Below are 13,148 nucleotides of genomic sequence, written 5' to 3'. Positions count from 1 at the left end.
GCTAGCGGTTTTAACGCACGCACCGGATTAGTGTGCGCTAGCCGGAAATCTACCGCTTACTCAAAAGGAGGCGGTAGCGGCTAACGTGTGCGGCAATTTAGCGTGCCCTATCTTTCTAAAAGTTGTTCATGAGAGGTTTACTGCTGGTTATGCCATTTCCTGGCTTTGGTAAATCACCTTATCACACTGTTTTGCTAATGAGTTTGTCTGCCAAGCCCCTTCCCTTGTTTAAAAGCAGACTGAAAACCCACCTTTTTGATATAGCCTTCAATCCTTAACCTTATTCCTCTGCCCACCAACCCAGCCAACTGATTAAGCATTCCCCTTAACTGTATTCATGACATCCTGTTTGTCTTGTCTGTCTGTTTAGATTGTAAGCTCTTTTGAGCAGGGACTTGTTTTCTCCTTCTTTGTGACTCTGTACAACACTGTGTGTGTCTGGTAGCGCTATAGAAATAATTAATAGTAGTAGTAGTAGTAGTAATATTTCTTAAATTAACAGACCAAAGCAGTAAACTCTCAGTTATCCGGCACCCATGAGGATTGGTAGATGCCAGATAACTCTCAAGCAACCAGAAACTATAGTTAGATAGATTGTGAGCCCAACGGGACAGATAGGGAAAATGTCTGAGTACCTGATTGTAAAACAGCTTAGATAACCTTGATACGCGGTATATAAACACCTAATAAACTTGAAACTACTCTAAAAATAGTTTTGTCTCCCTTCCCACCTCACACTCTTCCTCTCTCTATCATCCCCCCACCCCTACCTGTGGGTCCAACATCTTTTCCCCTTCCTACTCTCCTTTCTGGTCTGGGTCACTTTCTCTCTCCTCCCCCCCAACTTATGAGTCCAACACCCATTCTTCTCCCTTGCCCTTCACCCTGCTGGACACTTCCCCCCTCCCCACACACTTCTGGTGTACCTCCCACCGGGTCTGACCTTCCTTCCTCCATGTAGATTTGGTCTCATAGACCCCCCCTCACTTACCCAAAGCAGTCCTGACCTGCTAACCCCTCTCCCTACCTTATCCAAAGCAGTAGCTGCAGCCGGTCAGCAGAGGCAGCACTAGAAACAGGCTGTTTGTGGCCAGGTCTGGCAGGGCCTTTCCTCTGCTGCATCAGAGGTGACGTGGCAGAGGAAAGGCCCTGTTGGGGCTGGCCGCAAGCAGCCTGCTTATAGTTGCCTCTGCTGCTTTGGGTAAGTGAAGGATGGAGGAGGAGTTGGTAGGTCAGGATCACTGCCACTGCTGTTTCAGCCTGGAGAGAGGAAGGGAGGAAGGGGTTTGGCGGGTCAGGACCACTGCTGCTTTGGTGGCTGGAGGGAGGATTATTTCTGCTGGCACTTTTTTTTTTTTTTTTACGGTTGGGCGAGGGTGCTGGTTGCTTGAGTATTGGGATAATTGGGATTCTACTGTATAACAATTCTATGTACTTTTAATAACAATCTTACTATCCTAGTATTATACACCAGATTTGACTTTTTTCAGTTTCTGTGTCTTCAACACTTGGGCCCAGTATCTGGACCATATTTTGACACTGCATGCTATAGTACTGCTTTAAATGAAAGATTACCTTTATGTTCTCCACTACCCACTAACTCAACAAGCAGAGTTTTGGTGTAAAATGTATATGTTGTCCCAGTACTTTAATATGTTGCCTCTACTTCCCGTCCCTAAAATTTTCTCATCTTTGCACAAGAACACCATATGTACAATATGTGTTCTAGTGCAATAGGTGTGTCAATCTGCACAGTAGGGTACTCTCCCCATGCTGGCGAGCTTTACAGAAAAAAATCCTTTTCAGGTTTTCAACTCCTCCTCTTTTTCCAGAGGGCTCTGCTGCCCCCTTCAGTTTTTCCTTCTGCACACATGCCGATAGGTGTCTTTCTGATCTGCTCTGTATATTTCTTTATTATTTTCAGCTTTTTTTTTATAGTTTTTGCGGCTAATGGAGCACAAGAGTTTCCCAGTGCAGGGGGAAGTTCTGCCTGAATAGAAAAGCAGCAGACTTAATTCTGCAGCCAGCAGGGGGGAAGAGGGGACTTTTTTTAATGTAAAGTTGTTTTTGAGCCATTTTATGGCAGCAAAATGCTGCTGTGGGCCATCTTGGATTTCCCAATTTCTTTTTTCAGAGTTCTCCAGATCCTTCAAATCACCTTGTTTTGCTTCAAAACTGGCAGGGATGGAATCCTAAAGCTCTTTTAACCCTAATTCATGCCAGATTTGTGCTGGTTGAATGCTGTAAGAATGCCCTTGCATGTGAAGGGGGATGGAAGTGTCAGGCTTAGCTAGCCTCCCCTAGCCTCTCTAGGGTTGAGGATCCTTCAGAGGGGCCTGTGTACTGGGAGAAAATCCCTCCCAGAGCAGCAGCATACCTAAGTGTAAGAGCATGGAAGTCATGGAGCCCAAGACGTAGGGCGGAGTTTCCTAAAGGGGACTTAGTATTGTCTAATAAAGTCTTTTCTCCTGAATTTGTTAATTTAAGGTGAAGAGCTTATTTGGATAGCCAAGATCCTCATATGTGGTCTGGCAGTGAGTCAGGAGTCACTCAAGGGGGCTTGGACTCTCAGGGTGCATTAGGGTCATTGGCAAAGGCTGACTAGGATCCTGTGGACCTTTCTGACAGATACTTGGAGGGCAAGGGATCAGTCTGTATACCCTTGCTGTCACACAGCAAGTCTTCCCTGCTGGGCGATATGGGGTCTCAAACAAAAGCAAGTATGCAGGAAGCAGTGATGGCCCTTGACCAAGGGGTGGATCCCAAAGTATGCCAGCTGTTCAAGTCTTCAGCGCTATTAGAGCTCATTACTGACTCCTTGTAGGAGTTACAGTTAAGACTCCCAGCAGGCCCCTTTCACTCAGTGGTCTATCCTGAGCAGAGTGAGAGCACAGTCCACCTCTTTTCCCTGGCATCATTATCGATAGGATTTTAATTCCATACGCCTCTACTAGAATACTCCGGTCCAATGACCAACACCTGCTAACCATTCCTTCACTTAAAATTATTAATATGCGAAGACAATACATTTTTTCGGTCGTTTGCCCCCCAACTGTAGAATTCCCTGCCAATCTATTTGAGAGAGGAAAGAAATATCGATAGATTTAAAAGTCAGTTGAAATGCTTTCTTTTTAAAGATGCTTTTGACTGCTAGACATTGTAAAACCCTGCTAAATATTCCACTAACGATCAAACTATCTTTTCTATTAAGGAAAAAACCAAAACCCTCCTCTTGTAGTTTTCCCTGAATGTTTATTCTGCTTTCAATTATTGTACTTCCATCCCTTATCCCGTACTGGTCCTGTCTGCCCTGTATGAATTGTTTTCCCCCCAACTGTATAATGTCATAAATAGTTTTTAGAATTGTGCATTGCCTTGAATACATGATTAGGCGATTAATCAAATTTTAAATAAACTTGAAAAGGGATGCCGTAAGACTCGGGCTTATATAAAGTAAGTGCACCGTCTGAGTCCAATTGGAAATTAGACAATATCCTTGGTACCGATCCTTTTGTTCGGTCAGATACACAAGATCAACATGATGAGAAAGGATGATACCTCGGCTTGGAATGCCTTGTTGAAGAAGAGCATCTGTGCTTCGAAGCAGTGGATTGTGTTTTCGATGGAGAGCGTCAATCTCGGAGAAGATCCATGTGGAGTAGCATGATGATCCAATGGATAGCTGACACTGGTAACCTTGAAGCCTCATAGCACTATGCTTAAGTGGGCGGTACCGAGGGAGTCAATGCTAGCAGCAGTATTTTGTGGAAATTAAGCTTACTACCAAGCTCCCTCCAGAAGAAATCATGGAGTGACTTACAGAAACATGCAGCGGTACTGATGGTTCAACAGGTTGTCTCAGAGAGGGTGCCTCAATGAGTGCTCAGCGTGAAGAAGAAACAATCTGTAAAGATGAAGAACGATGACATCACTGTTCGGGCTGCATCAAAGGATTCGATGCCGTTGAGATCTGTGACGCTAGGAAGTATGCACCGGTACTGATGGCTCAACAGCTGGTACCATTGGTGCAGCAGGTTGTCCCGAAATGGATGACCTCGATGAGGATGCATGCCATGAGGGAGAGACAACCTGCGAAGCTGGGGAGCGTTGGCATCATCGATTGGTCTGCATCAAGAGACTCGATGCTGTAGAGACCTATGATGCTTGTTAGGAAGTGGATGCTTCTGAGCTGGCTCCCCTGATATTAATATTGATGTCGATGCAGAAGCTTTCGATGTCAACGGCTGAGATCTGGAGAGGTCCATGGTTGCACCGAACTGCTCCTGCTAAGCTCGACGGGCCTTAATAGAGCGCGATTTGAAGAGGAACACCGAGTACAAGCTCCGATGTGGAGTTCAAGGTCTAAACTCTGAAGACACCAGTTATGAGGGTCGGCTACAGAAATAGACTGCTAGCACACATCTCCGTTCTCAAAACCTATTAAAGGCTGCGACATGGATGGAAAAAATTAACTTGGCGAGATAAACTGAATTCTGAAGCACCTAAACCCACCAAGGCCCCCCCTAGTAAACAGGAAAAAAGAAAATAAAGTTTTCTCTACTTACTTGGATATAATGAAAGGAAAGAAAACCAAATGAAAAAGGAAGAAAATTATGCGAAGGAGGAAGGCAACGCCAACTGAATAGAGTTCAGTCAAAAACAGATTTATTTGCTCCTCGGAAAACAAAGAAATGAGGTACCTTGAGCCTCTTCAGGCAGAAAGGCAGTTGTGCATGTGTAGTGCGGATATTCATGAGCACTTTAAAAAATTTAAAGTGACAATTCACTTTCAGACTGACCGTACCGGGCACCGTGGATGACATCACCTATATGTGAGAATATGCTGCCTACTTGGCTGGCGGACAGGAAGCAGAGGGTAGGAGTAAAGGGACACTACTCTGACTGGAAAGGGGTCACGAGTGGCGTCCCGCAGGGGTCAGTGCTGGGACCGCTGCTGTTCAATATATTTATTAATGAGCTGGAAACAGGGACGAAGTGCGAAGTTATAAAATTTGCGGATGACACGAAACTATCCAGTAGGGTTAGAACTGTTGAGGAATGTAAAGAACTGCAAAGGGATCTGAACAAGCTGAGTAATTGGGCAAATAGATGGCAGATGAGCTTCAATGTAGAGAAATGTAAGATCTTGCACGTAGGGAAAGGAAACCTGATGTACAACTACACGATGGGTATTGGAAGAAGGCAACCTCGAAAAGGACTTGGGGGTCTTGATGGATAAAACAATGAAGCCGGTGGCACAATGCGCAGTGGCCTCCAAGAAGGCGAACAGAATGTTGGGCATATCAAAAAAGGTATCACTACAAGAACCAAAGAAGTTATCCTGCCGCTGTATCGGGCGATGATGCGTCCGCACCTGGAGTACTGCGCTCAATACTGGTCGCCATACCTCAAGAAGAATATGGCGATACTCGAGAGGGTTCAAAGAAGAGCAACAAAAATGATAAAAGGCATGGAAAACCTTTCATATGCGGAGAGGCTGGGGCTTTTTTCCTTGGAAAAGTGGAGACTTAGAGGGGACATGATAGAAACTTACAAGATCATGAAGGGTATAGACAAGGTAGAGAGAGACAGATTCTTCAGACTTGCGGGGGTAACAATAACAAGAGGGCACTCGAGGAAATTGAAGGGAGACAGATTCAGAACAAATGCTAGGAAGTTCTTCTTCACTCAGAGGGTGGTGGACACCTGGAACGCGCTTCCAGAGGAGGTGGTAGAGCAGAGTACGATTTTGGGGTTCAAAAAGGGATTGGATGAATTCCTGAAGGAAAGGGGAATTGAGGGATATGGTTAGAGGGATACTATACAAGGCAAATGTTGTATGTAAAAGATCACTAACAGGTCTTTAACCTGGAGGGCCGCCGCGGGAGCGGGCTGCTGGGCACGATGAACCTATGGTCCGACTCAGCAGAGGCGATGCTTATGTTCTTACTTGTCCTAGGATAAGACTTAAATAGGATGGAATTGGTCCAGAGGGCTGATATAAACTTGGTTAATGGTCTTTGTCATAAAGCATATAGGGACAGACTTAGAGACCTCAATATATATAGAAGAAAGGCAAGAGAGAGGGGATATGATCGAGACATTTAAATATCTCCATGGTTTTAATGTGCAGGTGGTGACACTTTTTCAAATGAAGGAAAACTTCAGAATGAGAGGGCATAGGATGAAGTTAAGAGATGATAGGCTCAGGAATAATCTAATGAAACACTTTTTTACAGAAAGGGAACAGTCTCCCTATAGAGGTGGCAGAGACAAAAACTGTGTCTGAATTCAAGAGAGTGTGGGACAGGCAAGTGGGATCTCTTAGGGAGAGGAGAGGATAGTGGATGCTGCAGATGGGCAGACTGGATGGGCCATGTGGCCTTTATGTACTGCCATTTTTCTCTGTTTCCATTTCAGTTTCCCCCTTTAACTCAATTTCAGAAGTTATTTAGTACAATCCATCTTACCACTGCTGCTCATGATCCTATTCCATCTAATCTTTTGCAGTGTTATTTCTGTCATTTATTCATAACATGACTAACTTCTTTAAAAGTAGGCATTGTACCACAGCTCTGGAAAGAAGCTTTTCTTATTACAAATATAAAAGAATGTAATAAACCAGAAAAAGTCTCAGATCACTTATACATATTTAGAAAAGTAATGTACAGTAGGCTTTTTGTATTCAGTTTAATTACTATTACAGATATCTTCTATCTGCATAACTTTCTACTGAAATATCAAGCTATTAATCCTGAAATTACATTCATGAGACAAGTACTAGCAGCAGTAGAATAAGGAACACACATATTTAACTCAAGCATCCTCGTCTCCCCATGAACTGCCTGGTTTGTTGTTCAAAATTCTCCTCTAGCACCAAGTACCTAAGTACCAGAGAAACTGTAAGAGCATGTGCTAACAAGGCAAACTGCAAGGGGCCATAGCAGTGATCGGTATGGCCAATATACTGTAGTAGGCACCAAATTTTTCAATGCATATTTCATCACTGAATTTCAAACTCCAGTGAAGTAGTGCTCTAAATATCTATAAAATTCAGAATGCTGAAATAAAAGGAAAAAAGATATTTGGCAGCAGATTTTACCATATAGGTTAAGCTCAGTGAGTGCCATCACAGCGTCCTGATATAGTGATAATGGAGCACAGAATTGTTAACCAGCCATGTCAAAATGGAACAGGCACTCCTATTTCAATGCAACTGCAAAACCATTTCTCAAGGAAAAACAGGTCTGCAAGTTCGGAGATGTGAAGAAGGTATTTAAGCTGTCTTATGTAACATGCAGTAAACTAGCAACCCCACCAGAGCAAAATTATTTGCCATATTGAGATACAGAAAATTTCACATGCAGCCATGCAACATTCCTACAGCAGGGTCTATTCCGTATCTCTAAAACCACTTTCTGATCAAAGAACTTTACAGAAGCTGGGAAGAGTCACATGCAGTAGGAAAACGGTAATGGTAAAAAGGAAGACCCTAGAAAATTAATAATAATGAGAACAGGAATCCTATACATTGTACATAAGCAACAACTGAGCTCCTTAGCTAAAAGGAAAGGACTTCCTGATACAGTACAAGAATTATACTGAATTTACTATTATGACAACTTGATATTGCACTGGTACAGAACATCACACCAAACACCCCCCCCCAAAAAAAAAAAAAAAAAAAAATCCCACCTGGAAACACAGTTTCAAACAAAGAGTAGCTAGCAATCGAACATCACATCTAAGAGCAGGGCTACAAAATACCAAGCAGCCTGAACTGCCATGTGATAGCAGAATCCAGAGTCATAACCAGGACACTAAACTATTTCCTTCCATTGCACACTAATAATAGGCAAACTGCAAGTGATACAATATCTAGTTTATTTAACTTATTGCTCACCAGGACAGGCAGTTAATACCCACACATGTTCCAGGACTCTCAATACCTTCCTTCCTTTATAGGAGCTACCAGTAGGTGCAATATTTCTTAATATCATCCAAACAAGAGCCATTAATGCAGTAAAACACAGAGTCAAGAAATGTGTTGAGGTATGAGCAACTACAGTTCCATGTGTGTGAGGGGTGTAAACATCACTTGTTATAAACACGTTCTAAAATACTTCATGTACACTAAAGCTCCCATTCTAGGTCATAGTAACATAGTAAATGATGGCAGATAAAGACACGAATGGTCCATCCAGTCTGCCCAACCTTACCCACTCTTTAAATTACTGATTTAATTTAAATTTTCCTTCTTCTTAGCTATTTCTGGGCCAGAACCCAAAGCTATGCCCAATAGTGTGCTTAGGTTCCATATACTGAAGTTTCCGTGACAAGCTCAGTCCAGCCCATCTAAACCATCCCAGCCATCGAAGCCTTCCCCAGCCCATCCTCAACCAAAAGGCCATATATGGACAGTACTGGCCTTAGTTCTTTAATATTTACTATTATTTTCTGATTCGAGATCCTCTGTGTTTATCCCATGCTTTTTTTGTCACCATTTTCCTCTCCACCACCTCCCTCGGGAGTGTATTTCAGGCATCCACCATCCTCTCCGTAAAGAAGAATTTCCTACCTCTTGAGTCTACTACCCCTTAACCTCAAATTATGTCCTCTGGTTTTACCATTTTCCTTTCCCTGGAAAAGATTTTATTCTACGTTAATACCTTTTAAGTATTTGAATGTCTGAATCATGTCTTCCCTGTCCCTCCTTTCCTCTAGGGCAGGGGTCTCAAAGTCCCTCCTTCAGGGCCACAATTCAGTCAGGTTTTCAGGATTTCCCCAATGAATATGCATGAGATCTATGTGCATGCACTGCTTTCAATGCATATTCATTGGAAAATCCTGAAAACCCTCAAGGAGGGACTTTGAGATCCCTGCTCTATGGTATATATATTCAGGGCTTCAAGTCTGTCCTCAAACGTCTTTTGGCGCAAGCCTCCTACCATTTTCATCGCCTTCCTCTGGACTACTTCAAGTTTTCTTATGTCCTTCGCCAGATATGGTCTCCAAAACTGAACACAATACTCCAAGTGGGGCCTCACCAACGACCTGTACAGGGGCATCAACATCTTCTTTCTTCTACTGGTTACACCTCTCTTTATACAGCCCAGCATCCTTCTGGCAACAGTCACCGCCTTGTCACATTGTTTCTTAACCTTTAGATCTTTCAACACAATCACCCCAAGGTGTTTCTCCCATCCATGCATATGAGCCTCTCACCTCCCAGCATATATGGCTCCTTCCGATACTAATCCCCAAATGCATTCCTCTGCATTTCTTTGCATTGAATTTTCGTTGCCAGATATTAGACCATTCCTCTAACTTTTGCAGATCCTTTTTCATGTTTTCCGCTCCCTCCTCGGTGTCTACCCTGTTACAAATCTTGGTATCATCTACAAAAAGACACACCTTTCATTCCAACCCTTCAGCAATGTCACTCACAAACATACTGAACAAGATCGGCCCCAGGACCGACCCCGAGGTCAATCCTGTTAACTTGACTGCAGTGCTTTAAATCATCATAAAAAATGCTATGGCTCTGTTTTGACCTTTGAAATGGGTCCTTTTCTGGACAGACCAACTGGGGCTTTCCAAAGTAGCTAGAGGCTTGGTGTCATGGTGGGAACTGGGAGATATTACTTCACCCTCAATCCTCTAACACAGGTGTCAAACTCAAGGTCCACGGCAACGTCAGAGAGAAGGCATCCAGTTCATGTACACACTGGATGCGGCTTCGTGCACACTGCGGCTATGAGGAGGAGGGAGCTGGCCACAAGATAACACCAGGGGGCATTGGACCATGGGCCGCATAAAACAACCAGGTTGGAGCCGGCCTGAAGGATAGACACCCGCTGGAGGGAGGAATGGAGACAACAAAGGTAGGGGGAATGATTTTATTTTCAAGTTAGTGTTTGAATTGTGTCAATTTTGAGCATTTTAATCTGTCTATCTATCTTTTGCACGGCTCAGGAAGAAATACATTTGTTTCTTTTTCTCTGGGAGTTGTACAGCATGCAGAATCTTGAATCTTAGGGTGTTTTTTAAATATATTAGTACTTTTAGATTTTGGTCTTGTATTTGCATAGGGGTTATCTGTGTTCTGGTAGGAATGAATGTTGAGAAGAATACAGTGTGCTTTGTGTAGTTTAATTTTGTGGTTAACCCATTACCATTATGTATTAATAGGATTATATTGTGTGTGTATATATTAAAAATGAATGGAAAAAATGATGTTATAATTAAAATTATTATGGGGGAGGGGCTGGGGCTGAGATTGTGCGGGGTCTGGCCCACGACTTAGCCTGTGCTTTGGAATTCGGCCCCTTAATGTGATTGAGTTTGACACCCCTGCTCTATAATCAAGTTTCACCTTCCTATAGAAAAGCAGCAATCCATGTAACATGTGCATCCTCTGATAGCTGTGATCACTTTGGCAATTTTAAAGCTTGGGGACTTGCTGTGGGAAAGGTGGGTAACATATCTTGCCATGATGTGGGTGCCTCTCTAAAGCTTTGTTGCAGCATCATGCCCTATCAGGGTACAACATGAAAGAGAAATGGAATATGAGACAAGGAATGCAAACCATGGCGATATGAAACAGTCAGCAATTACTAGGTACCTTGGAAGACTGCAGACATGCAAAAGAAGCACTAGCAACGACTTTTTCTATGCATGCAAGGAAAGCACATATTAAAACCACAGATAATATACATTACCACTGTCAGATATCATACCCTTTTGAGACTTCAGCTCTTCCTTCTCCTTTTTCAGCTTTTCAATTTCTGCCAACAACTCTAACTTCTTCTTATCAGATTCCTGTAGTTTGCTGTAGAAGAGTACAAGTACATTAGATGGTGTCATGCTAATACCAAACTGCCTCCTGTCTGCACAGTTTTACCCACTGATAATTGCTTTGGTTAAAACTGAGCTAGTCATGTTGCACTATAAGATAAATCAATTAAACCAGCTGAAAGTTCTTTTTAGATTTGCAATTAGCATCAAATTCATCAAATTGTGCAAATCTTTTCTTAACTTCCCAAAGAATCCTCAATTGGTATTTATAGAGCCATCAGAAGCTGCACCCCAAATACACAAAGTATTGATTCAAGGGGCTATATTGCCAATACTAATGCTTCCTCATAGGTTCCTATACCAATTCATCATTGTATTTTGTATTTTATAGTCACTAAATCTCTATTTTTGTGTTTATAATTTATAAATATCAAATTATGATGCTTGAATAAATAATATTGAAAATTTCATAGAATTTATCTTTTAAAGTCCCGGTTCAGAGTTAGCCGCTAACGCCGACATGCATGTTTCCTGCAATAATACTTCCTCAGGGTGTGGCAAAATTATTTTTAGTTGAACACTCTTTTAAACATGGCGGGCATCAACGTTGGATCAGTGTTGATGCCCGCTATGTTTAAAAGAGTGTTCAACTAAGAATAATTTTGCCACGCCCTGAAGAAATATTATTGCACGAAACATGCATGTTGGCGTTGGCGGCTAATTGTTCCTGGTATCGGCTAACTCTGAACTGGGACTTTAAAAGATAAGTTCTATGAAATTTTCAATATTATTTATTCAAGTATCATAATTTGATATTTATAAATTATAAACACAAAATAGAGATTTAGCGACTATAAAATACAAAATACAATGATGAATTGGTATAGGAGCCTATGAGGAAGCATTAGCGGTAATATAGCCCCTGGAATCAATACTTTGTGTATTTGGGGTGCAGCTTCTGATGGCTCTATAAATACCAATTGAGGATTCTTTGTGAAGTTAAGTTAAGAAAAGATTTGCACAATTTTATGAATTTGGCACTATAAGATAAAGCAGAAGGATCACCAGGAGAAAAGCTGATTTAAGAATTCTGTTAATGTTTGTTTAGTACAAAGGAGAGGAGAACTTGTGAAAGGGAATGAAGAATCGACTTAAGTTTACCCTTAATGGATGGCCCATGCCTTTAACTTATGAGCAAGTGTGTGAAACCCAAGCCCTGAGAAGAAGAAGAAAAGACCATGTTTATGTTGAACTTTAACACAGAAAACTTCTTTCTGTAACTGACTTGTACTTATCCAGTTCTCTCTTTTTTTTTTTTAATTTATTGAATTTCAAAATTATTGCAATCATAACAGATAAAGAAACAAGCCTAATATTACAACAAAAGAAGAAAGAAAACAGATTCCACAAGTGTAATTTAGATTGCAAACAATTATTATTGATTACATTTAACAGGTACATGTCCCAAGATATGTACACAATATTCAGAGAATAGTATCATGCGAAACAAACAGTTTTCCATGGTAATGAACATAGAGTCATTAAACGTTTTAGTTACATAACCTTCCTTCCCTAACCCCACCCAATGCCCTCCCATATTCCCAGCTCTTAAACTCTTGTCAGGGGAAGTGGGGGGAATATCTCAGTGAAAGCCACAAAGGCATAACTTGTCCAAGAGCCTGGACTCTTATAGCCCCCAGGAGATGCATCTATCCCCCTCCCTTATCAAAAAGAATTTCAGCAGTATGCTTCTTCAAAGAAATCTCATTATGAAAAAAGTATTTAAGAGTAAACTACACCTTCTTGCAGTTAAAGAAGCCAAATAAGTATCCCAGGTAAGTAAGAATCATTTGTGCCTTTTAGTATGACCCTCCACCTCTCTTGCCTCCCAAATAACTAGGGTGTGAACCTGTTTCCGCCACTTCCAGAAGGATGGAGGGTCTGAAGAAATCCAAGACTGCAATAAGCATTTGCGAGCTAGGAGACACACCTCACAACACAACAAAATCCCTCTCTTGGGCACTTCCCGCAAAGTTCTGGGAATATCCAGTACCAATTGTTCTACAGTACCCATAATCATACACCCCAACAGTTTTTGCAGATATTGCACTATGGATGCCCAAAGCTTTTGAGTATGCCAGCATTTCCAAAAAAAGAATGGGAGAGAGTATTAGGTTCTGTACCACATTTAAGACAGAGGGGATTCAATACCTCCTATTTTGTGTAATTGCACTTGGGTATAGTATGTTCTACAGAGCACTCAAGCATAGCACTCCCACAGTACATTACATTACATTAGTGACTTCTATTCCGCCTGTACCTTGCAGTTCTAAGCGGATTACATTAGAAGA

General features: G+C 41.9%; 1 protein-coding gene across 2 annotated transcripts in view; it reads right to left on the bottom strand.

Annotated features, from left to right (window-relative positions):
• CDC42BPA (CDC42 binding protein kinase alpha) overlaps window positions 1-13,148 on the bottom strand; it is a 488,866-nt gene that overhangs the window by 141,229 nt on the left and 334,489 nt on the right. For both annotated transcript variants that reach the window (XM_033938547.1, XM_033938546.1), the window contains exon 20: window positions 10,740-10,831. In XM_033938547.1, coding sequence (XP_033794438.1) covers window positions 10,740-10,831 — 92 coding nt within the window. The remainder of the gene's footprint in view (window positions 1-10,739; window positions 10,832-13,148) is intronic.

Source organism: Geotrypetes seraphini, chromosome 3 (genome assembly GCF_902459505.1).
Source record: "Geotrypetes seraphini chromosome 3, aGeoSer1.1, whole genome shotgun sequence".
NCBI lineage: Eukaryota > Metazoa > Chordata > Amphibia > Gymnophiona > Dermophiidae > Geotrypetes > Geotrypetes seraphini.
Note: the sequence above shows the minus strand (reverse complement) of the source record. Positions and strands in the feature narration are given on the sequence as shown.